The sequence below is a fragment of the Protomyctophum parallelum genome, assembly GCF_964188405.1.
Source record: "Protomyctophum parallelum genome assembly, chromosome: 9".
Classification (NCBI taxonomy): domain Eukaryota; kingdom Metazoa; phylum Chordata; class Actinopteri; order Myctophiformes; family Myctophidae; genus Protomyctophum; species Protomyctophum parallelum.
In genome coordinates this window covers 46,599,227-46,621,400 of record NC_139706.1, presented here as the reverse complement: position 1 = coordinate 46,621,400, position 22,174 = coordinate 46,599,227, and the positions used below count along the sequence as shown (strand labels likewise).

General features: G+C 42.2%; 1 protein-coding gene across 1 annotated transcript; it reads left to right on the top strand.

Annotated features, from left to right (window-relative positions):
- Positions 1-5,885: 5,885 nt before the first annotated feature.
- LOC310864595 (alpha-2-macroglobulin-like) lies at positions 5,886-21,124 on the top strand (the record flags this gene model as incomplete). The annotated part of the gene is made up of 31 exons (XM_083773284.1): positions 5,886-6,059; positions 6,146-6,305; positions 6,496-6,548; positions 6,999-7,019; positions 7,182-7,361; positions 9,117-9,234; positions 9,345-9,457; positions 9,541-9,720; positions 10,063-10,290; positions 10,767-10,833; positions 11,055-11,200; positions 11,392-11,541; positions 12,130-12,220; positions 12,304-12,424; positions 12,645-12,870; positions 13,142-13,268; positions 13,491-13,612; positions 13,918-13,969; positions 14,752-14,844; positions 15,403-15,579; positions 15,735-15,810; positions 15,912-16,083; positions 16,247-16,348; positions 16,482-16,647; positions 16,939-17,120; positions 18,217-18,444; positions 18,975-19,105; positions 19,612-19,702; positions 19,876-19,944; positions 20,335-20,440; positions 21,078-21,124. The coding sequence occupies 31 exons, from the start codon at positions 5,886-5,888 to the stop codon at positions 21,122-21,124; spliced, it is 3,969 nt and encodes a 1,322-aa protein (XP_083629410.1).
- Positions 21,125-22,174: the final 1,050 nt, after the last annotated feature.

Below are 22,174 nucleotides of genomic sequence, written 5' to 3'. Positions count from 1 at the left end.
TAGTCGACTAAATCTACAGTTGATTTAGTCGACTAAAATGTATTTTGGCGGTGTCTTGATGCCGTCGTAATGAGTGTTTTTACACTTGCTGAAAATAGCCGATCTACAAGCTCACAACGCGTCGCAACAACCAAGTGTAAAATGACTTATACTGGATCTCTTGTCCACTAGTCCCTTCCTAACATTTTAGTCTAGTTTTTATTTGTCGACGAAATTGTCAGTATATTTAGTCTTAGTTTTAGTCATCATAGCACAGTTTTCATTTAGTTTACTTTTAGTTTTCTTCAGTGGAAAAACGTAGTCGTTTTAGTCGACGAAAACAACACTGGTGACCACCAGTGGTCCTTGAGGGGATCCCAGGCGGTCCCTGCAGCTAAACTTCTAAATGATGGAGAGTTGGTAACCAAATGGACCCTTATAGGTCTTTAACTCTTGAGATTGTCATGGCCCTACAGTAGGTGCCATGGCTATATTCTTCATAGAAGTGTATTCTGAAATTGTGATAACCTTTTGTGTTCAAGTGAAAAGTTTGCCACCTGCTGGCGTGTTTTGAGTTTGCAACTCACTCACTCATTGTATTAGCAGCCTAATTGGTAGTTGGGTTCAGCTTGGTGTGTTTTCAGTGTGCTGATGCTCAGTGTGTGAAATGTTTGGTGCTGTGCAGAGCTCACTTTCTGCCTTTCCTTTGACTAGAAGCCCTCAGAAGGCCACGTCTGTAAGTCTATTGTATAATGTTGTGTCAAGAAGTTTGCATGTGAATGCCATTTATTGTATTTTGTATTTCGTTTACAGTTTTACCAACTTGTGCAAGTAAAGTAAAGATGAATGACGACACCTAGTTTTTTGTCTTCTTGAACTTTTGAATGGTTGATCTGTTCATGTTTGGTTTCATGGTCCGCTGTGTTGTCTGCTGCTAGTAATACTAATAATACATACTTTATTTGTATAGCACCTTTCATGACATGAAATGCAGCTCAAAGTGCTTTACAGAACAATGGAGAAAAGAAAAGCAAGGCATAAACATAAAAACACAAGAGCAGTAATGCAATACAGTCAGGACATGAATAAGAATTTATTTTAAAGATCAATTAAAAGCAAGAGTGTAGAAGTGGGTCTTAAGCTGTGCTTTAAAAAATGTCTACAGAGGCTGCCTGTACGTCGAAGGTACAGAGGGAGCTTGTTCCATGCCGTCGGCCCCTAGAAGCAAAAAGCTGCTTCCCCGTATTTTTTAGTTGCCATTTTTTTTAGGCAAAGCGAGCAGGCCAGCAGTGGAAGACCTTAGGGGGCGGTTTGGGACATATTTAGGCAGGCAGTCAAGTATACAGGTAGGAAGGTGTGAGACCATTGAGAGCTTTATCAACAAGTAAAAGTAGTGAGTTGTGAAGTGTCCAGTATATGTGGCTCTTGGTCGGCATACTTTCTTTCATTCTAAATTACTTTCTTATTATCCACGTGTTTCCCCGCCAGGCCAGGCCAAGGCACTGTGTGTGTGTGTGTGTGTGTGTGTGTGTACATATTTTTTGATTGTATTGTTGTATTGTTCTTTCTGCTTTGGCAATGTAAACGTATGTTTTCTCATGCCAATAAAGCCCTTTGAATTGAATTGCCGTGTTGCCATGTCTGCTTAATATAAGCAACCTTTGACTTGTTGTTTCTCTGTAAAGTCACTTATAATAAATCATTGGTAGTTGCTGGTTGATGTTTTTTTTTGTCTTGATTCTAAAGTGTACAGTAGTTGCTTATTATTTGGGCTTGCTTCCACATGTCTTCACATCAAGGAACCCCAGATGAATATGTAATTGTCCACAGACATCCATCTGCACATTATGTTGTGCCTTTTCTTATTGAAATGTTAAAAAACAAAATATTCAAAATATTTTTATTTATTCTCAATGTGTTTCTTAAATAACAGACAGTATACACAACCTCACAATGAGCTTGTAGATCAGCTATTTTTCATTTGTGGTACATGTTTTCATAGACCTGGTCACTTGTTTTTTTTTCTTGCAAAACATGGCAACACGGCACGAGGAAGAGGAACTTATGCACACACACACACACACACACACACACACACACACACACACACACACACACACACACACACACACACACGCGCGCGCAAAAGCCAAATTCCAATACCCAAAATCTCGGCCACTCGCTCGCTCTCACTCGGTCACTCCGGCATGGCAAATTATGGTGAAATTGGTGACCTGTCGAAATATGTGACCATCTTGTGGACTTCACACAACTTGCATGGAGGTCTTTAAATATACGTGGCCTGAATACCGCTATATTGAACTCTGCTAATAAACAAACTGCAATTAACGATTTACATCCGGACACTGATGTCATGTGATGTCAACACGATCGTCACATATTTCAGCAGGTCACCAATTTCACCGTAACACCTCCATGCTGGAGTGAGCGAGTGTGAGTGAGCGAGTGGCCGAGATTTTGGGCTATTGGAATTTGGCTAAAGACTTTATATGGGCCGTATGAAAAAGGAGGATACTAAAAAGCGTATATGGTGTCTCTCGCAACCTGCTCCACAGGTAGATGACCCCAGAGAGACCCCCCCCCCCCAGGCTCAGCCTAGAGGACCCGCTCTGCATGCTCTGGACCCCAGAGAGAGACTGCCCTAAATAAATCCCTGCAGGGCCACTAGACTACACATCCAAGGCTGAGTCAGTGAGAAGATGGCAGCCATGGAGAATGAGGCTGGGTCCTGGTGGTCGGTGCCGTTGGTACTGGGAGGAGAGTACTGGCCCAGCTGTAGCCCGTTGTATGGAGAGGATGGAGGAGAGTACTGGCCCAGCTGTAGCCCGGTGTATGGAGGATGGAGGAGAGTACTGGCCCAGCTGTAGCCCGGTGTATGGAGGATGGAGGAGAGTACTGGCCCAGCTGTAGCCCGGTGTATGGAGGATGGAGGAGAGTACTGGCCCAGCTGTAGCCCGGTGTATGGAGGATGGAGGAGAGAGTACTGGTCCAGCTGTAGCCCGGTGTATGGAGGATGGAGGAGAGTACTGGCCCAGCTGTAGCCCGGTGTATGGAGGATGGAGGAGAGTACTGGCCCAGCTGTAGCCCGGTGTATGGAGGATGGAGGAGAGTACTGGCCCAGCTGTAGCCCGGTGTATGGAGGATGGAGGAGAGTACTGGCCCAGCTGTAGCCCGGTGTATGGAGGATGGAGGAGAGTACTGGCCCAGCTGTAGCCCGGTGTATGGAGGATGGAGGAGAGTACTGGCCCAGCTGTAGCCCGGTGTATGGAGGATGGAGGAGAGTACTGGCCCAGCTGTAGCCCGGTGTATGGAGGATGGAGGAGAGTACTGGCCCAGCTGTAGCCCGGTGTATGGAGAGGATGGAGATGTCTGGAGACCAGTGTTGTTTTCGTCGACTAAAACTAAGACGAAAAATGTTCGTCGACTACCTTTTTCAACTGACAAAAAACGAATGGAAACTAAATGAAACTAAGCTACGATGACTAAAACTAAGACTAAATATACTGACAATTTCGTTGACAAATAAAAACTAGACTAAAATGTTAGGAAGGGACTAGTGGACAAGAGATCCACTATAAGTCATTTTACTCTTGGTTGCATGCTGAATGTGAGCTTGTAGATCGGCTATTTTCAGCAAGTGTAAATACACTCATTATGACGGCATCAAGACCCGCCAAAATACATTTTAGTCGACTAAATCAACTGTAGATTTAGTCGACTAAAACTAGACTAACACTAAGACATTCCAGGTGACTAAAATGTGACTAAAACTATAAATGAAGTTTCAGTCCAAAGACTATGACTAAAACTAAAATAGAAATTTGCTGCCAAAAACAACACTGCTGGAGACGATGCCGCTGGAGAGGGCTCATCAAGAACCAGCCGGACGGACAGACGGAGGCTCTATCTGATGAACTGATGAAGTCAAGCAGAAGACGTCTCAAGGTAGGAAGAATTGTGCTTTTGTCTTTTTTGCTGCTGCTGCTGTTTGTGGCGTCTGCTTAGCCGCAATTTGCAACTCTAGATTTTTTTTATATTGGGATGAATCTAGAGTTGCAACACCCTCCATTGACTCCCCACTCATCTTTTTTGGTTTGCGATCTGCTTGTCTTAAACAACGTTAAACTCACCAACATTGCAGCTGAAGTACAAGCTTGAATTATCCTCTTTCAATCTGCCGAGCTATGTTTTTCATAAAAGTCACCGTAGAGATGTTATGAGCTACTTTCTGTCAAGCCATCCTCTGCAGGTGATTATTCACTGGCCAAAAGTGAATATCCAAAAGTGCTGGAGTTTGGAAGCGCTCGTTTTTATTAACGGGTCGCGCTGCTGCCTCCTGCATTATGTGCAAATTCGAAACAGGTGGAACGCAGGGCCGTTCAGTGACTTACGACGAGTGCTTCCAAACTCCAGCACTTAGAAAAATAATCACTGGCAGAGGATGTCTTGACAGAAAGTATCTCATAACATCTCTACGGTGGACTTTTATGAAAAACAAGCTCGGCAGATTGAAAGAGGATAATTCAAGCTTGTACTACACCTGCAATGTTGGTGAGTTTAACGTTGTTTAACACAAGCAGATCGCAAACCAAAAAAGATGAGTGGGGAGTCAATGGAGGGTGTTGCAACTCTAGATTCATCCCAATATAAAAAAATATAGTTGCAAATTGCGGCTAGTGTCTGCTGTGTGTAGTGTGATTCTGCTGCGTGTAGTTTGATTCAAGCTGCTGCTTGTGGTGTCTGCTGTGTGTAGTTTGATTCTGCTGTGTGTAGTTTGATTCTGCTGTGTGTAGTGTGATTCTGCTGTGTGTAGTGTGATTCTGCTGTGTGTAGTTTGATTCTGCTGTGTGTACAGTAGTTTGATTCTGCTGTGTGTAGTGTGATTCTGCTGTGTGTAGTGTGATTCTGCTGTGTGTAGTTTGATTCTGCTGTGTGTAGTTTGATTCTGCTGCTTGTGGTGCGACGCGTTGTGAGCTTGTAGATCGGCTATTTTCAGCAAGTGTAAAATAAGTCATTACGACGGCAACAAGGCCCGCAAAAATACATTTTAGTCGACTAAATCACCTGTAGATTTAGTCGACTAAAATCTTATGACATTTAGTCGACAAACTAATAATAAACTTTATTTATATAGCACTTTCATACATAAATGTAGCTCAAAGTGCTTTACAGAGCAGACAAGATAATAAAAACAAAGGCAAAACAAAACCGCATTAAAACAGGCATGCAGTTAAAACAATAGCACTTAAAAGCAATGTTGTAGGTGGGTCTTGAGCTGAGCTTTAAAAATGTCTACAGAGGCTGCCTGTCGAAGGTACAGTGGGAGCTTGTTCCATGCCGACGGCCCGTAGAAGCAAAAAGCTGCTTCCCCGTATTTTTTAGTTGCCATTTTTTTAGGCAAGGCGAGCAGGCCAGCAGTGGAAGACCTTAGGGCCGGTTTGGGACATATTTAGGGAGGCAGTCATGTAGGTAGGATATGAGCCCAGTCTAATTAATTTGACTCGGGTGAGTCGGGTCAGGTGTGCACTCGTCTCAGGCAGCTTAAATCAGCCTTCACCTCCACCACAGGCATTGTTGCTCACTCACTGCTGTGTGAGTGTATGTAGCAGGCAGCAGTAGAGACAACTGATTCTGTATCCCTCAGTCATGGCTCTCTCTTGGATTCAGACATGGATTCTGTCTGCCTGTTTAACCTGGATTTGTATCAGTCAAGCAGCAGCAGTACCGTAAGTATACAGAGCTCCACTCCACAGCTCATTTGAATGTCTGTTTGGTTGGATGATATTTTGTTCTTGAAAGTTGAAAGGGTATATTTTAGTTTACAGTTTAGGCTTTTAGCAAATACAATGTATGCATAAACATTTCCATGATTTTATAGGCATTACATGGTGACCATTCCTGCAGTCATCCAGGCCGGCTCTGAGACCATGTTCTGCGTGGATTTTATGAATCCCACCGAAAATGTCAACATCACCATCTTTCTAGTTTACCCTGAATCGAACAAAACCATCTTCCAGAAGACTACAGACAAACCATTCCACCACCGTGGTCTATTCCAGGTCACCTCTGGCACAGTTGATTTCACTTGGTTTTGTTGTTCCCATTTCAACATAATGCTAACTTAATTTTCCTGTATCCACCACAGGCTTGTTCACTAGTGACGAATGAACTGGTGCTGAGTCTTGTTGTGGTGATTGAAGGACCAACATTCCTATCCAGAGAAGTCAGGAAAATAATGATCAAATCCTACAAAAACATGACCTTCATCCAAACTGATAAACCAATCTACCTCCCTGGACAAACTGGTAAATGCTGTCTCATCAATATGAGATTTAACTAAATTTGCACAATTTGAAAATTAAGTTTAGTAAAAGTTTTATAAACGACTAAGTTGGAGAAAGGAATGTCATCAGTTGTGAGTTGACAGCTGTCCCATTTAGCATTTATTCAATCCATTCCTTTGTAGATAATTTTATCCAATGTCATTTTTTGCAGTGAAATTCAGAATCTTTACCATGAATACCACGTTCGCGCCTGTCAATGAGCTGGTGAGTGGTTGATACTTGTATTACATCCGTGTGTGTGGGTGCAGTTAAATACTTTCTGGAGAAAATGTATATGAAAACTAGAAAAGGGCTCTGGAGTGCAGGTATTCTGTCCAATCGGCAGATGGCTGCTCAGATGGCAGACGAGACTACTCACAAGGGGGAAAATGCCATCTCCCCTCTGTACTAGCCTGGCTAATAAGCCAGACCGAATCAGCTGTTGGGAGAAAAAAAAAGCCTGCCGTACCACACAAGTTACACAACAGTGATTTGAGTCTGGCTTATTAGCCAGGCTACCTCTGTACTAGCTGTCTGTCTGCTATTAGGCTAATGTGGATATAAATGTACATTTGTGACGACTACAGTATATAAATGTTCAGAGTGTTTGATAATGAGACTGATACAGATGATAGTTTCCTGTTTAACAGAATTGTCTTTTTTTCTATCTTTCAGTACAAGATGGTAGAGATTGAGGTAAGACTCATTGCGTTTGACATATAACGTCATGCACTGCATATATTACCAAATCAGATGCCATACAACTACAGATGAGCTATACCAGTAGACAACATGACATGTTTGTGAGATGATATGGTTGTCCGTTGCCTCTTCTCTCCACAATTCTCGTTTGATCAGGATGCTCGTGGTAACCGCATTGCACAGTGGGTGAACCAAATGTCTAATGAGAGCATTGTGGAGCATTCTTACCCATTGAACCCTGAGGCCCACGAAGGACCCTACAGAGTTATTGTTCATGTTGACGGCATGGAACTGGATCATTATTTCAAGGTGGAGAAATACGGTAAGGGTTCATTTGTTGGTCACTCTACACTACAGCACGCCTAAGCTGATCTGACAAGTGTTCAATTGGGTTGAGGTCCGGACTCGTTTTATTTAGCTGTGTTGCTCAGTCCATGAATGTCTGGTCCTTACAAGCTGTACCTCATTGTTAGTATTTTTATCATTGATTAGTCACCTTTTCAATTGGTATTAAAGGGGAGAAATCATCTACCCAAAGTTAAAGTTTCAGAACTTTTTGTGAAGAGTTTAATTCAAGAATCTAAAATGGACATTTCTATATTATGAAAGAAGTCTCACCTATTATCTAAACGTTAAGCATGTATTTGTATGTGAAAATGTTTATCTCTTGTGGGGCATCTACTTTAATGTCATGACAAATGTGCAACAATTGTCCATAGTTTTGCCAAGATTTGAAGTCAAATTGGAAGTGGATGACAAGCTGAGCATTGAACAAAAATAATTTACAGCTAAAGTTTGTGCAACGTAAGTAATCTTGGCTTTTATGTTCCTGTGGTCTTTGTCTACACTTAACACATTGTGGTTTCCCACAGAAAATTTACATTTAATTTAAACTTTATAATTTTACAGCAAGCCTACTTTCCTGCATGGAAAAAAACGCCTTTAAATGTTATGGGTGCTATTTTAGAGCTTAGTCTGTACGTCTCTTCATCAGGTACACCTATGGACAGCCTGTGCCTGGTACGGTAGAAGTGGAGCTCTGCCGACCACTTGATCGTTATAGTGTATACAGTCCTGCCATGACTGTGCCCTGCCATAAAGAGAGTAAACGGGTAATATGATCTATTATAATATCTGTGTATATATAAATTGTGCAGTGAAAAAATTGAACATTTTGCAACGCTGGTACTAGATTAAAGGCAATTGGTTTCTCAGTTGCCACTGACTGACTTCGTTCATTTGGATTACATATAAGTCGGCATGGCTTCCTTGGAAGAATGTTATGCAGCTACACCCCCAAAAATGGACACACTTTGCTAGTTTGAGATGGCTCAGGGTAGAAGACTGTGTTAAGCAGTTTGAGATGGCTCAGGGTAGAAGACGGTGTTAAGCAGTTTGAGATGGCTCAGGGTAGAAGACTGTGTTAAGCAGTTTGAGATGGCTCAGGGTAGAAGACTGTGTTAAGCAGTTTGAGATGGCTCAGGGTAGAAGACTGTGTTAAGCAGTTTGAGATGGCTCAGGGTAGAAGACGGTGTTAAGCAGTTTGAGATGGCTCAGGGTAGAAGACTGTGTTAAGCAGTTTGAGATGGCTCAGGGTAGAAGACTGTGTTAAGCAGTTTGAGATGGCTCAGGGTAGAAGACTGTGTAGCAAATATCAATGAGATTGTATTTAAAGATGGCCAAAGAAACGGTGACCTCAATCCCCTCATACCTAGACTATTGTGTTATCCTTTTTAGCCTTAATGTCTTGCACTAAAGTATTCAATTAATGATCTTGGATATTTCATAAAAGCAATGGTCAAACTATCTTCAATACAAGGTTTGGCTATGGCTACCAAAACATTTTACATATTGTACTAAATGTCTAATGAACACTGTTTCACAAATTGCAGATTAGGTCTTGGCCAACGCTTTGCCTGGCTTTGGCTTTTGCTTTAATCCATGACGTTATGTGCCTAAATACCCTCATCAAATTTATGGCAATCTATAACCATTGGCTTCTGAGGTCTATCTGGTGCACGAGAGGAAGGGGAGAATCTCAGTCATTATGTTTAAATCACACATTATGTATTTTCTTTTCCTCTTGTACAGACGTGTGCGAATGGCTGTGGGACTTTCACTTTCAATATGACCACTTTCACCTCACCTGCCAAAAAGTCTCTTGACGATAAACTGCAACTCAATGCAAAAGTAGTGGAAGATGGAACAGGCAAGTCTTCACACTGTTGGAACTGTTTTAAGCAAAAATGAAGCCATGAGCTTATAGTAGCTCATCATCAATGTTTCTAACACTGAAATGACATGGGGTTATCTCCACAGGTATTTCACTGTCTGCACAAGAAAAAGTGATCTCTCTAGTTTATTGTGTTGGATACCTTTCCTTCATTGAAACACCCAGGGTGTATAAGGACCCATCAGTGATTGAAGGAAAAGTAAGTCCAAATGCTTCATAGTATAGTTGTACACATTTGGCCATATTATTATGCACTCTGTATAATCTGTTTATTTCCAACAGGTCAAAGCACGTTACTTGAATCACGCACCCATTCCTGACATGACGGTGTACATATTTGACGGTCAAATGCGGTCAACGGCGCATACAATATTGACTGTCAAGACTGACCGCAACGGTGAGGCCAGTTTCTCATTCAACACGGCAGACTCCAAAGACTCAGGACATGACATCTTTCTCACAGTAAGTCAGCCTTGGTTATGTAATTTCCTGCATGAGAAGGTTGTCATTTTAGAAAGGTGAAGGCACAGACTGGCACTCAAAACTATGTGTATAATTGTGTGTATATATATGTACAGTATGAGCCTTAACCCAGTCCCCCAGGAGTCTACATTGAAGTCCATTTTTTTTTCACGTTACACCATATCTATGAAAATGGCAGCTCTAAAGTTATGTGTCAGATCATAGGGAACGAATTGTTCCAAAATGTTGCTGAAGCATCACCGGAAGTCTAAAAAGGGAACGTATACAAAATAATATTCTGGTTGACTGACTTTATTTATATATTTAACCTCTCTCATCAAGGCTAGTGCGACACCAGAGTTGCAGTACCACATGTACAGAGTGCCACACATTGAGGAAGAGAAACATCAGCTGTCCCTGGTCCAGGAAGGCACCGTTGACCCCAAGACCGTGAGCTCACTGGAGGTGAAGAGGACCTGGAACCCACTGGTCTGCAATGGAGAAAACAACATCACCATCCACTACACTGTCGTTGGAGAGACTAAAGGCCCCATTGACCTGGTGTACCTGGTGAGTAGTACCACACTGCTTGGCTGGGCACGCCAGCGAACTCGATTGGCATAAAGTTTACTGGAGACATTGGGGAAACCTGGGACTACAGTGTCTGTGGGTGAGAAACCAGACCGCCTATAAGGTTCTGCAGCATACAATAAATTGAGCAGCAGGTATCCGGTTTCTTCAAAAATCTTCGAGGTGCATGAACTGCCGAACGGAAGTTCTTACTGTCATTTTGTTCTCCAGAAATAATGTACCCTTTACAGGTTGTTTACATGTCTGTTCAGCAGAGCTGAACTAAGAGGGAGCATCTTCCTCCCAATGAAACTCTTATGTCTGATATAAAATGGGGGTGACGTGTGTATTAGAGGCCATGTGGTTGTCTACACCCTGGCAATAGTACACATTCAGTACTTTGATTAACTAAATGTGCAGTTGACTAAACTTATGTACATGTATGTATCATCGGCATATCTCCATTTTGTCTCTAGATTTTATCCAGAGCAGCCATTCGCCACCAAGGACTAGTAACTATTGATGTGCCGTGTAGTTCGACAAGTAAGTCTACACGGGACGTAATTGCCGTTGTCTTTTGTTAAGCTTCCTGTGTTTCATTTGACATTAAACTGTGAATTTAGTTTGAGAGCTATAAGGCTATTAAAATTCAGAAAAATAAGCAGAAATGCTTATAAGCTGCAGCAGTAATATACATTCATATTCGATTAAGCTATACTGCAGCTACAGTTTACTACCAATTTCCTTACCTGCTGTGTTTCCAGTCACCGATGGTGAGATCTCCTTCAAGTTGGACGTCACCCCAGTAATGGCTCCATTGCTCCAGGTGCTTGTGTACGCCGTCCTCCCCAGTGACACGGTCATTGCTCACAGCGCAGACTTCACCACGGAGAAATGCTTCCGTAATGAGGTCAGTTTAAGTTTGGCCTCTGCTCTCTTTTGTGCCAATTAATGTTCATGTGATCTCAAGGGATCTGGGTAACCTTGTCTGGTCACTGTGGAGTCAGAAGACCCTTCAAATGTGAGTAGGGCTAACCTGTGGCTTGACACATTGCACGTGTCAAGGTCTGCCTTCATGGTGATGTTTTGTTTACATGTCAGGTGGTTCTGGAGTTCTCTCCATCCACGGCGATCCCCGGAGAGAAGAACACACTGCAGGTGTCAGCCATGTCAGGCTCTCTGTGTGGCGTCAGTGCCATCGACAAGAGTGTTCACATCAAGGCGCCAGGGAAGCGGCTGGATGCAGACAGGGTGAGACTTTCTTATTCCCTGACATAATCATTTATGGCCTTTAATTTGTTTCTGATACAGTACCTCAGTTTAGATAAACGCCATGGCAGTTTCTGTATCTAGTCTTTTCCTGTCTTCATTTATACGCTGTGTGTACAGTAGTAGAGGGTACCCACAGTCAGACTTGCTTGAGCATCGTACTGGGTCCAGTAATTTTGACCTTTAACAATTTGGACCTTGTTTGTTTACCCCAACCACCCTGTATTTTACAAAAGACTCGGGTCATTTTCACAACCTCTCTTCTTTTGAACAGATATTTGACCGGTTGCCGGTCAAGACGGCAAACTATATTCCGTTTGAACTTCACGATGCTGTGCAGCCTGTACAATGTTTGCCTGTGAGACAAAAAAGACGTGTCCCAGTTGGACGTGATGAAATAAAGGATGCTTTCACAGTGTTTACGGTATCTCTTTGCAATAATATCATGTACAAATTTCAAAATGTGTAATATTTATATTGCTAAAGGATAATATGTACAGTATATATATTCTTTTGAGGTCTGTTAAAGGATGCACTCCTAATTTACTATAGTATTAATGTTTTCTCTAGGACCTGGGACTGAAGCTTGCAACAGATGTGCGTGTCAAAGCACATTCCTGTGTCCTCTTCAAGGGAAGAGAGTACTACAAAAACGTCCCAAGTAAATTTAACAAGCGTGACATTAGTTGATTTCAGTGTGCTTGTTTGCATTCATGAATAGTGATTTATTTTATTTTCCCTCAGTGCCCATGTGGAGGGGATCAGGAGGCTATGTAGCCTTAGGTAGTGCTGGGCCAGGATCTTCCATACAGACCATCCGCTCCTTCTTCCCAGAGACATGGATATGGGACCTGGTGGCAGTGGGGTGAGTGCACAGAGCTACAACACAAGCGTTAAACAGCCTATTCTTTGAAATGGAATTTGAGTAGTTCAAGATTCACTTCAGAAAGCTGTATTTATGAGGTTGGTGTCTTTACAATCCAACCTCATAAATACAGGGGGGAGAACTTGTTCTCATAAGCCAGTATGTACTTGATGTCCAATAGTTTAATATTTGCCTGTCTGTCCATCGTCCTTCCATCCAGGACCTCTGGAAAAGCGGACGTGTCCCTCACCGTCCCAGACACCATCACCACATGGGAGACGGAGGCTTTCTGCTTGTCCTCAAGCGGCTTCGGTCTCGCTCCTCCCAAGGAGCTCAAAGTCTTCCAGCCCTTCTTCCTGGAGCTCAGCCTGCCTTACTCCATCGTCAGGGGAGAGACATTTGTTCTGAAGGCTACCGTCTTCAACTACCTGTCCAGCTGCATCATGGTACTTTGTTGTTAAATGCCAGTACATTTGTGGCAACTTATGGTACATTCTGTAACCTGTGTAGACATATTTGCAATATTCATTGGTGGCTAACTCGGGCTGAAACATTGCCCTAATAAGTCATACTGTAGAAATCATATGAAAATTATAGGTTGGCCAGATGACTAAGATCTATAAGAAGCTACACCGTAGTTGGAGCCCTGGATTATATTTTAATGGATTAAAAGTATGGTTGAATCATCTCATTTCACATTGTTTTTTATTCCATCAGGTGAAGGCGACTCCCAGCCGCTCATCAGATTACACTCTCTCAGCCATCCGTGGTGAAGAGTACTCCTCCTGTGTCTGTGCCAACGGACGCAAGACCTACAACTGGACTATGGGTGTCTATGTCCTAGGTGAGACCTGAACTCTAACACAGTTTAAATCATCAATACCATGCAATAACGTTGTACCAACACTTGGCTTCCCTCTGGGACAATCTATGACACATCAAACGGCACATTGCCCACGGAAGGCGGCTTCCATTACTTCCACAACTTCCAGTCCATTTTCAAGAGGACCTTCTGATCTGCATGTTATCAGATGTTTGACGTGACATTGCTAATGTCTGTTTCCAGGCGTTGTTAATGTGACTGTGACTGCTGAGGCAGTGGCGTCCACTGTATCGTGTAACAACGAGGCGGTCAGTGTACCTGAGAGAGGTCGCGTTGATGTCATCACTCGCTCTCTGATAATCAAGGTAGAGTTTTGTCTGTCTCCCTAACAAGTTGTAATGGTCCTAAGATTTTAAACCCACAATCTATAGTTATTTGTTGTTCATGCAACGATTTCCAAAAAGTCACATGTCCAATCTGGTGTGCCCTCTGCTCCAAATAACTTAATAAAATGAATTGGAGTCCAACTTTTCTGAATTCACTTTAGTTATTGGCCCCACTAGGGGTGTCTGGCCAGTTATAGTCCAGCACTTTTGGAAGTGCACTTTGCTTTACTCGATGTACATTTGGCCGATACTGGATTGAATTGTCTGCCTTTCTCCCTTTTCAGTCAGAAGGAACGGAAGTAAGACGGACCTACAACTGGTTGTTGTCTGCTAAAGGTGAGTACATGGAGGACTGGCAGAACTAACACAGGGGTGGATGGTTTCAGGGCAAAGATTATTTAAAATATATATATATGCTTATGATGCTAAGGACGTGTGTGTACAGGTTTTCTATTAAATGATATAAAACGGGACCACTGAAATCACTATTATTATTTTTTACAGCGGCCATTGCTACGGTAGGCAACTCCTTGCTCAGAGCTCCCGGAAACAGCCATTCACTTGTTTTCGGGCAGACAAAACTTTCTCTAAATCTACGATGCTCAACATGGTTTTGATCAGAACGCTGATGTTCTGTCCTAATTTCTGACTTAACCTGAGCATCTCGTTTGGAATATTAACACTTCTAAAGAGACCAGACTTATTAGCGTGATCTAGTAATTAAACATTTCACCTGCTGGTATTGTGGGGTGGGGGGGGGGGGTGGAAGGCGGGACTTCATTCTGAAAAGTTCCCAGGCAAAAGAAAGTAGTGTTAAATGATTTTTTTTTTTTTTTTTATGTACTTTGTTCCTGTTTAATATTGTGACACGACTTAAACCAACTAAACTAACCCTATCTCATTTTTGGGCATGCCATTATAGGCAAAATTGAATTCTTGCAAGTATAGAATCCTGCAGCGTGACGAGCTGTTTGGTTCTTTAGGGGGTGGTTCAGTGGTTGACACCGGGACCTAATATAATAATGCCCGTTTCCAGAGTTTGTGACGGAGGTGATTGTTTCATTTCTGCTCCTCGAGTTCATGTTTTGTTCAAAGTTAAATCTTTTTCCTCTGTCTAGGATTGGTCGGAGAGACTCTAACGGAGGACTTCCAGCTACAACTCCCTGAGAATGTGATTACGGGATCTGCCAGTTGTTCTATATCCGTCCTGGGTAAGGATGCCTGTTTCTTTTTTTTTTTTTTACTCAATTTCAAGGTTTTCTGTTTATGATACGTAGCTTGCGGAGGCAGTTCAGTCAAATATACTCGAGCGGCTTCATGCTATGCTCAAGGGTCATACATGTACTGGAAGGGTCATACATGTACTGGAGGGGTTAATATGATGCATTACTATGTGGGTGTATACAGTGTTTGCAACTAGACCCACATTGCTGATGTGGCAGTCAGCTGACCAATTGGGCGGGGTATATGGGGCTCCATTTTCGTCACCGCTAAACCGCTAAATTTGTATTACTCATTGACCGTTCATTAAACAAGCACCCCTTTATGGTTCTTTATAACTACAAAGCATAACCCAGACCCTTCCCTTAATTCATAACCTCACATTTTCTCTGGAACATCTTGTTTCCATAGGTGATGAACATTTTAAAATATTAACTTGTACATACTGCCAGTAGTTTACAAGAGCTGTTGAGACTGATAGGCCAACATTGCTGTCCTTGGAGCCCCTTTGCTGTTACAGTTTCAATCTAGTATCTGTTTGACGACAGGCGACCTCCTGGGCCGTGCCATGAAGAACGTGGATGGACTGCTGAGGATGCCGTATGGATGTGGGGAACAGAATATGGCGCTCTTAGCTCCCAACGTCTACGTCTTGCAATACCTGGAGAACACAAACCAGCTGACAGCGGCCATCACGGAGAAGGCCCTGCCCTTCCTTGTCGGCGGTGAGTCAAGTGTCTGGATTGTCTTAATTTAGTAAATGTTTCAAGGGCCAGCAATCGAGTGTCTCCCTCCCTCCCAACGCACCTTTACCTCACCCACAATGCTGTGTTCCTCTGTATTTTTCATGACTTTATAATAATGAATAATCTAAATGCAGGCTACTACAGACAACTAAACTTCAAGCACAGCAATGGTGCCTACAGCACGTTTGTAAATGGTGAAGAGAACACTTGGTGAGACTATTATTAAATGTGTATAACAAATGCCTACAGTATAATTTAGTTTGATGTATGGGATATAATCATTCCTAAACTAATGTCTTGATAACACACAGGTTGACTACATTTGTCCTGAGAACTTTGGTCCAAGCGAAGCCTTTCTACAACTCCCTCGACCAGTTGAACGTACAGTCGACCATAGACCAAGCGAAGACCTGGCTGGATAGTAAACGGAAACCCAATGGCTGTTTTGAACAATCTGGAAGACTCTTAAACAACAGATTGAAGGTATAGAGGGGACCAATTGGAGTCGGGTACACACTCGGTAAAGGAGTTTAGTGTAGCATGTTAATGTTTCTAAAATATATTTTGGAGTAAAAACTCAAAAATATATTTTAGAAACATAATGGGAGATTGTAACATGTCTTTGTATTATTGCTCTCCTCTGCAGGGTGGAGTGTCAGATGAAGTGACTCTCAGTGCTTACATCACTGCTACATTCCTAGAATCTCTGACGATAATGGGCAAGGAGAAATTCCGTGTCGATGCAAAGGTAATTGTCCTTTGAGTTTTGATGCAATAAGATTCAGAGAATGCTGTGGTGCTATTATTCAAATGAAGCACATTTGCCTGGAGAATGCTAGCTTATGTCAGTGGAGGTAAGGCCTACTTGTGTCTCTCTGTAGGAACATGTGGGGAGTCTGTCTTGCCTGAAGGATGCCATCAATGTGTCCATGGAGACCAACAACTACACCACAGCTCTGCTGGCCTACGTCTTCTCTCTGGCGGGTGACACGACTGCCAGCTCACAGCTCCTTAATCGCCTGGACGAGATTGCATTGAAAAGCGATGGTGCGACTGAAAGAATTTAGATAACGTAAAATTAGATAAGATTGTTATCAAACTGTATTTACTTGATTAGCAGCCATAAAGCATTACTGCTGTCAGTGCTGTGTTATATACAGTGGATGTTATGCGGGAGTGACAAACAATACTTTATGGCCATGACGATCCATAATGTACAGTAAAACATTAGACGACGTTAAACTCGGCACTCACTTTATGCATGCGCAGACCCTTTTTCTTGTTGTGCATTTACCAGTAAAGTTGATAGATTTGTTTTGTGTCTTGGTGCTTCCCCAGGAGGTTTCCTGCATTGGTCTCAGACCTCAGACGACACTTCGGCCTCTCTGTCCGTAGAGATCACCTCCTACGTGCTGCTGGCCAAGCTTGCCAGCCCTGACCCTAGAGCTGCAGACTATGCGCCCATCGTGAGGTGGTTGGCCCGCCAGCAGAACTCCTACGGTGGCTTCTCCTCCACACAGGTTCGGCTCAAATCTTTCTATCGGATGACATGCTGCCTACTGTACGTCCACAGACTCCACACCTTGTTGCACTGTTTGCGAGAGTATAGTCGCCTCGTTCTAAATGGTTCGTCTTTCTTAAGCTCTAAACAGCAGGTCCTTAGATCTCTGAAACTTTCTTATGCTCTCCTTAGATCTCTGAAACTGCACATCTTTGTAACTATTATGATGTTGCTCTCCTGTAGTCTCGCTTTCACGTAATACACAGTATTAAAACATAAAAGCCATTGCAACATCTCTTATCTGTGATGCTGCAGTATTATACATTAATTGATTTAGGCCAGTGGCATGAGTAGGGAGGTTCTATTGTAGTAATAATGAAGAGAATTAGACATTTATTTTGACAACTTTGTTCAAAATTGTGAAATATGAAATGGTTCATTGTTGACACCCTGAGCGCACAGGACAAAGTTCACCGTCCTTTCAATTGGTAACACCCAGGACTGTTTGATCAGAAAGACGGAGGTTATTCATATCCAAACCCATCGCATCGCTCCACAGGCTGGGAGCGCCTGTTGCACAACATTCGGTGCGACGTCATCTAAAATGTTCCCCTGCTTTTTTACACACGAGACTGAGAATCTTAAATGTTAACTCTTGATCTAAATCACGTCTAAGATGTCTTAGAAGGCCCACTGCGGTCCTGTCGCGGTAGATTTAATCATAACTCCCGTTGTCGATCGCCTCTAGAGTGTTTTGGCTAAATTTAGCTGCTGCAGCCACATCTGGGATAACATCAGGAACACTGAACTGAGCTAGGTGGTGTGAAATTACACTGATCAGCTTCTTGCATAATATTATGCCCTTGCTGGTGTATCCCTATGGAGACTTCCTCCTGCTTCCCCACTGTTCTGTTAGTCGGTAAACACGGGTGGTGAAGATGTGGTGAATTAAAGTGTTCCATTCAAACGTAGAAGTAGGCTTGTAGACGGGTCAATCCCACCACACGGCCTGTCTGGTGACTTTGCATCAGAACGTCACCAGACGGCACTGTTCAGCTGGTCAACAAGCTGTACGTGGCAGACTGATTTTCAGAGGTGGTTTGTGTGCTTTGTAGGACACTGTAGTGGCTATTCAGGCCCTGGCTCGCTTCGCCGAGCTGTACTTCAAAGCGTCCTATGACCCCGAGGCCTCCAGCACGCTGACGGTCAAGTCCTCCAGCGGTGAAGAGACCTTCGACGTGAATATGGCCAACAGACTGCTCTACCAGGAGAAGGCGCTGCACATTGTGAGGGGAGGAGTGTACAGCCTGGAGGTCAAGGGCACTGCATGCCTCGCAGTGCAGGTCAGCTCACCATCTATAAAGTTGTATATTAAAGGGATTGTGACATTAAAAAAAAGGTTTTGGAATTGTTCTTATATTTTTTTTAGGTTTTCTAATCTCAATTGCACCCAAAAAACATGAACTTTTAACATTCAGTAGATTTTCTGTGATCTGGGGTTTTCTGGCTCAAACAGGTGCTCTGATTTGCCGGCAGTAAGTGATGTAAGACCCTGCAAGCTATGGCAATGGGATTTGCCAGCAGATGTCACTGTTGCCTGTTTTCATTGTAGCTCAAAAGGCTTCCAAACCCCATGGAAAACTTCAGACCACAGAAAATCCACTGAATGTTCAAAGTTCAGGTTTTTTGGGTGTAATTGAGGTCATAAAACCTAAAAGAAAAAATAAACTAAAATAAATGAAAATGAATGTCATAAAACCTTTAACCGTCTATGTAATTACAAATGGCCTTTTTCTTAAAAACAAGCCATGTAGAATAAAGCCATTTACTCTTCATGACTGTAGAAATGAGAATTCCTCTTCTGTTTCCTCAGATGTCTCTTAAGTACAACGTCCCGACACCAGTTGAGAAAAGCAGTTTGTCCATCAAGGTCACACCTGAGGCCAACTGCAGCAGAAACTCTCACTCTCTGACACCGACGATGACTCTGAAACTACAAAGCCTGTAAGGATCACTTGTAGAGATGGAACCACAACCATGTTAAATGTACCCATTATTGACGACAAGGAAATCCCCACTAAATATGAGAATTATGAACAAATTATAGGCAATATTATTGTATATTCAAAAGCTTCCCAAAACCTCCCCAAAATACTTTAATTAGAAATGATGTTTTAACATGTTATACCCACACAGATATACTGGAAATGAAACCAGAAATGATGTTTTAACATGTTATACCCACACAGATATACTGGAAATGAAACCAGAAATGATGTTTTAACATGTTATACCCACACAGATATACTGGAAATGAAACCAGAAATGATGTTTTAACATGTTATACCCACACAGATACTGGAAATGAAACCAGAAATGATGTTTTAACATGTTATACCCACACAGATATACTGGAAATGAAACCAGAAATTATGTTAACATGTTATACCCACACAGATATACTGGAAATGAAACCAGAAATGATGTTTTAACATGTTATACCCACACAGATATACTGGAAATGAAACCACTTCCAACATGGTGTTGGTTGATGTAGCGATGCTTTCTGGATTCATCCCACACCCAGAGTCTTTGAAAAAGGTGAGTTATAAACATTTTTGTCTTGGTGAGAACTTTTAATTTGTAGACGTTAACGTTCCAACACATTGGTTATCATCCATTACCTCTGTATTGGTCGTCATATTTTACCAGTTTAATATGATAAGATTACAGAGGTAATGGATGATAACCAGTTTAATATGGTTTCTTCACAGCTGAAAAAGGCTCTGCTGGTGGATCTTCTAGAGCAAAAGGACGACCACATCATTCTGTATCTAACAGAGGTGAGAGTTGGGGATAAGTAAGGGATAATGTCTGCCTATAGGTGGTCACATTGTAGAGAGTTCACAGACGGGGCGTTTATAACCACCGACGTGAAGCGTCACCCTGAAGGTGAATTATATCCTACAATGACCACCTAGGCAGACATTATTACACGGCTACTTAATACATTAATGAATTGTTGGAAACGGCAGTAAATCAGCGGGGTGCAGCATGTGCCCCCGAGGCTTTGCTTAGACGTCGGCCTTGTTATAGAGTGGAGCAACAGTCCTAGTGGTCCTGGTACAATAGAAAGACCAAGTAGGACTATTGGGAACCACTTGGCATGAGTATTACATTTATGACAATATATAGTGATGGTGTGGTATGGTGAACTACATTTCTGCCAACAGTTATCACGAGGCATACCTGTCAACCACACCTTGGAGCTCATACAGAATGTCCCTGTTAAGAACCTGAAACCAGCACTGGTCAAGATCTACGATTACTACCATCCGAGTGAGTACATGTGTGACTAAACCCTGAGTGAGTACATGTCTGACTAAACCCTGAGTGAGTAAATGTGTGACTAAACCCTGAGTGAGTACATGTGTGACTAAACCCTGAGTGAGTACATGTGTGACAGAGGTAGGGGAGGTTTAACACTGTACTAGTATTTGAGGATGTGCATGCATTTTACAGTAGATTATTGTACTATTCTGACGGTGTTTTAGTCAAATTGACAATACATGCACTTTGCTTGTATGTGTTCCGCATACAGTATATCGGCCATTTCCAGATTTGGGCACGGTTTGAGCCGATCTGTCCTCCTTTACTTCCATTATGAATAACTGATAATAAAACCTGTGGAAGGAGGTCTGCAGGTACTACTGTATGTTGACCTATACTGGCACAAGACATTTATTTGGCAACGGCAGATTGCAAGATTAGCTCTGGGGCAAAGACACTCCTGGAGAAAATCAAATGGTTTGATTATAGTTTCATGCAGTTTATTATACATTTACATTGATCTAAAATGGTGATTAAGCTGTTGGTCAATCTGCGTTTTGAGTTGTTCCAATATCTGATTAACGGACACCAAATGGAGGACTCTTCTGTCCTGTTGAAGTAAACTCATGGTCTTGTTTTCACTCAGTTGACCACATGGAGACGGAATACAGCTATCCTTGTCATTGCCAGTAACCATGCATGATGTAGCCAGCAGGTACAGACTATTTCACTAATTGATTCCTCAATGTGTGTTTACAGTAAGTGTACCTGTATCTTCTAAATGCATCCCTTTTTTATATAATTTATTGACCAATAAGTATCGATGTACATGGCATGCTCTACAGTGGTTCCCAAAATGGGGTCCAGGGATCCCCTAGGGGTCCTTGAGGCAGTTCCAGGGGGTCCCCAGCTAAATGTTTGGAACCAAATGGACCCTTATGGGGGTCCATTTGATTCTATTTGTACACTAAGAGTTAAATTAACATCGTCCGTAGCCTAAATACTGGGCAATTCTATTAACTTTTCCTCAAAATGTGCTTATTGCTTATTGCAGTTTAGCACTGTATCGACAAAATGAATAATGGATCATATGGTAGATGTTTGCTTAACCCCTTTTTATAAATAAAAATGTGAATATTTTGAATTGCTCACAATGTCTTCATATATATATAATATATAAAATGTTTTTAATTTACAGGTGGAGTACTTGAAGAGACGTCGTCTCAACTTCAACCTATAATTGCAACATGTATAATTGGAAATGTATCAAGGAAGATAATAAAGTTGTGTTAACATGGAAGGTAGTGAATGTGTCTTTGTGCATATATATATACAGTACGTCACGTGTACACAATTTGTACAGCAAGTTTGCATTCAATTAAGTTGGTCTATGTAGTGTATAAATGCATGCCATATACAGTAGTTGGGATGAATTACATGATGGTTTTTAAAAATTGCTGTGGCATTTCTTCAAACTGTCATGCATTTTCTCTAAACGTTAATCAGACATAAAGGTTTAAGCTTACTGTAGAACTGCCTTAGAAAGGAGGAAAAAAAGCATAAATGCAGTTGGCCTAATTATATTCTAAAGTTCTATTCTCATTCTCTCAATGACGAGACAAAACTTGACTTGGTTTTTGGTGACACAAATGCTTGAAAGAACTTCTAATGACAAACTGCATAGCCTGCCCTACAACTTTAATAGTTTAGTACTTCCACCTGTGAGTCTGAAAGTCCCAGTGG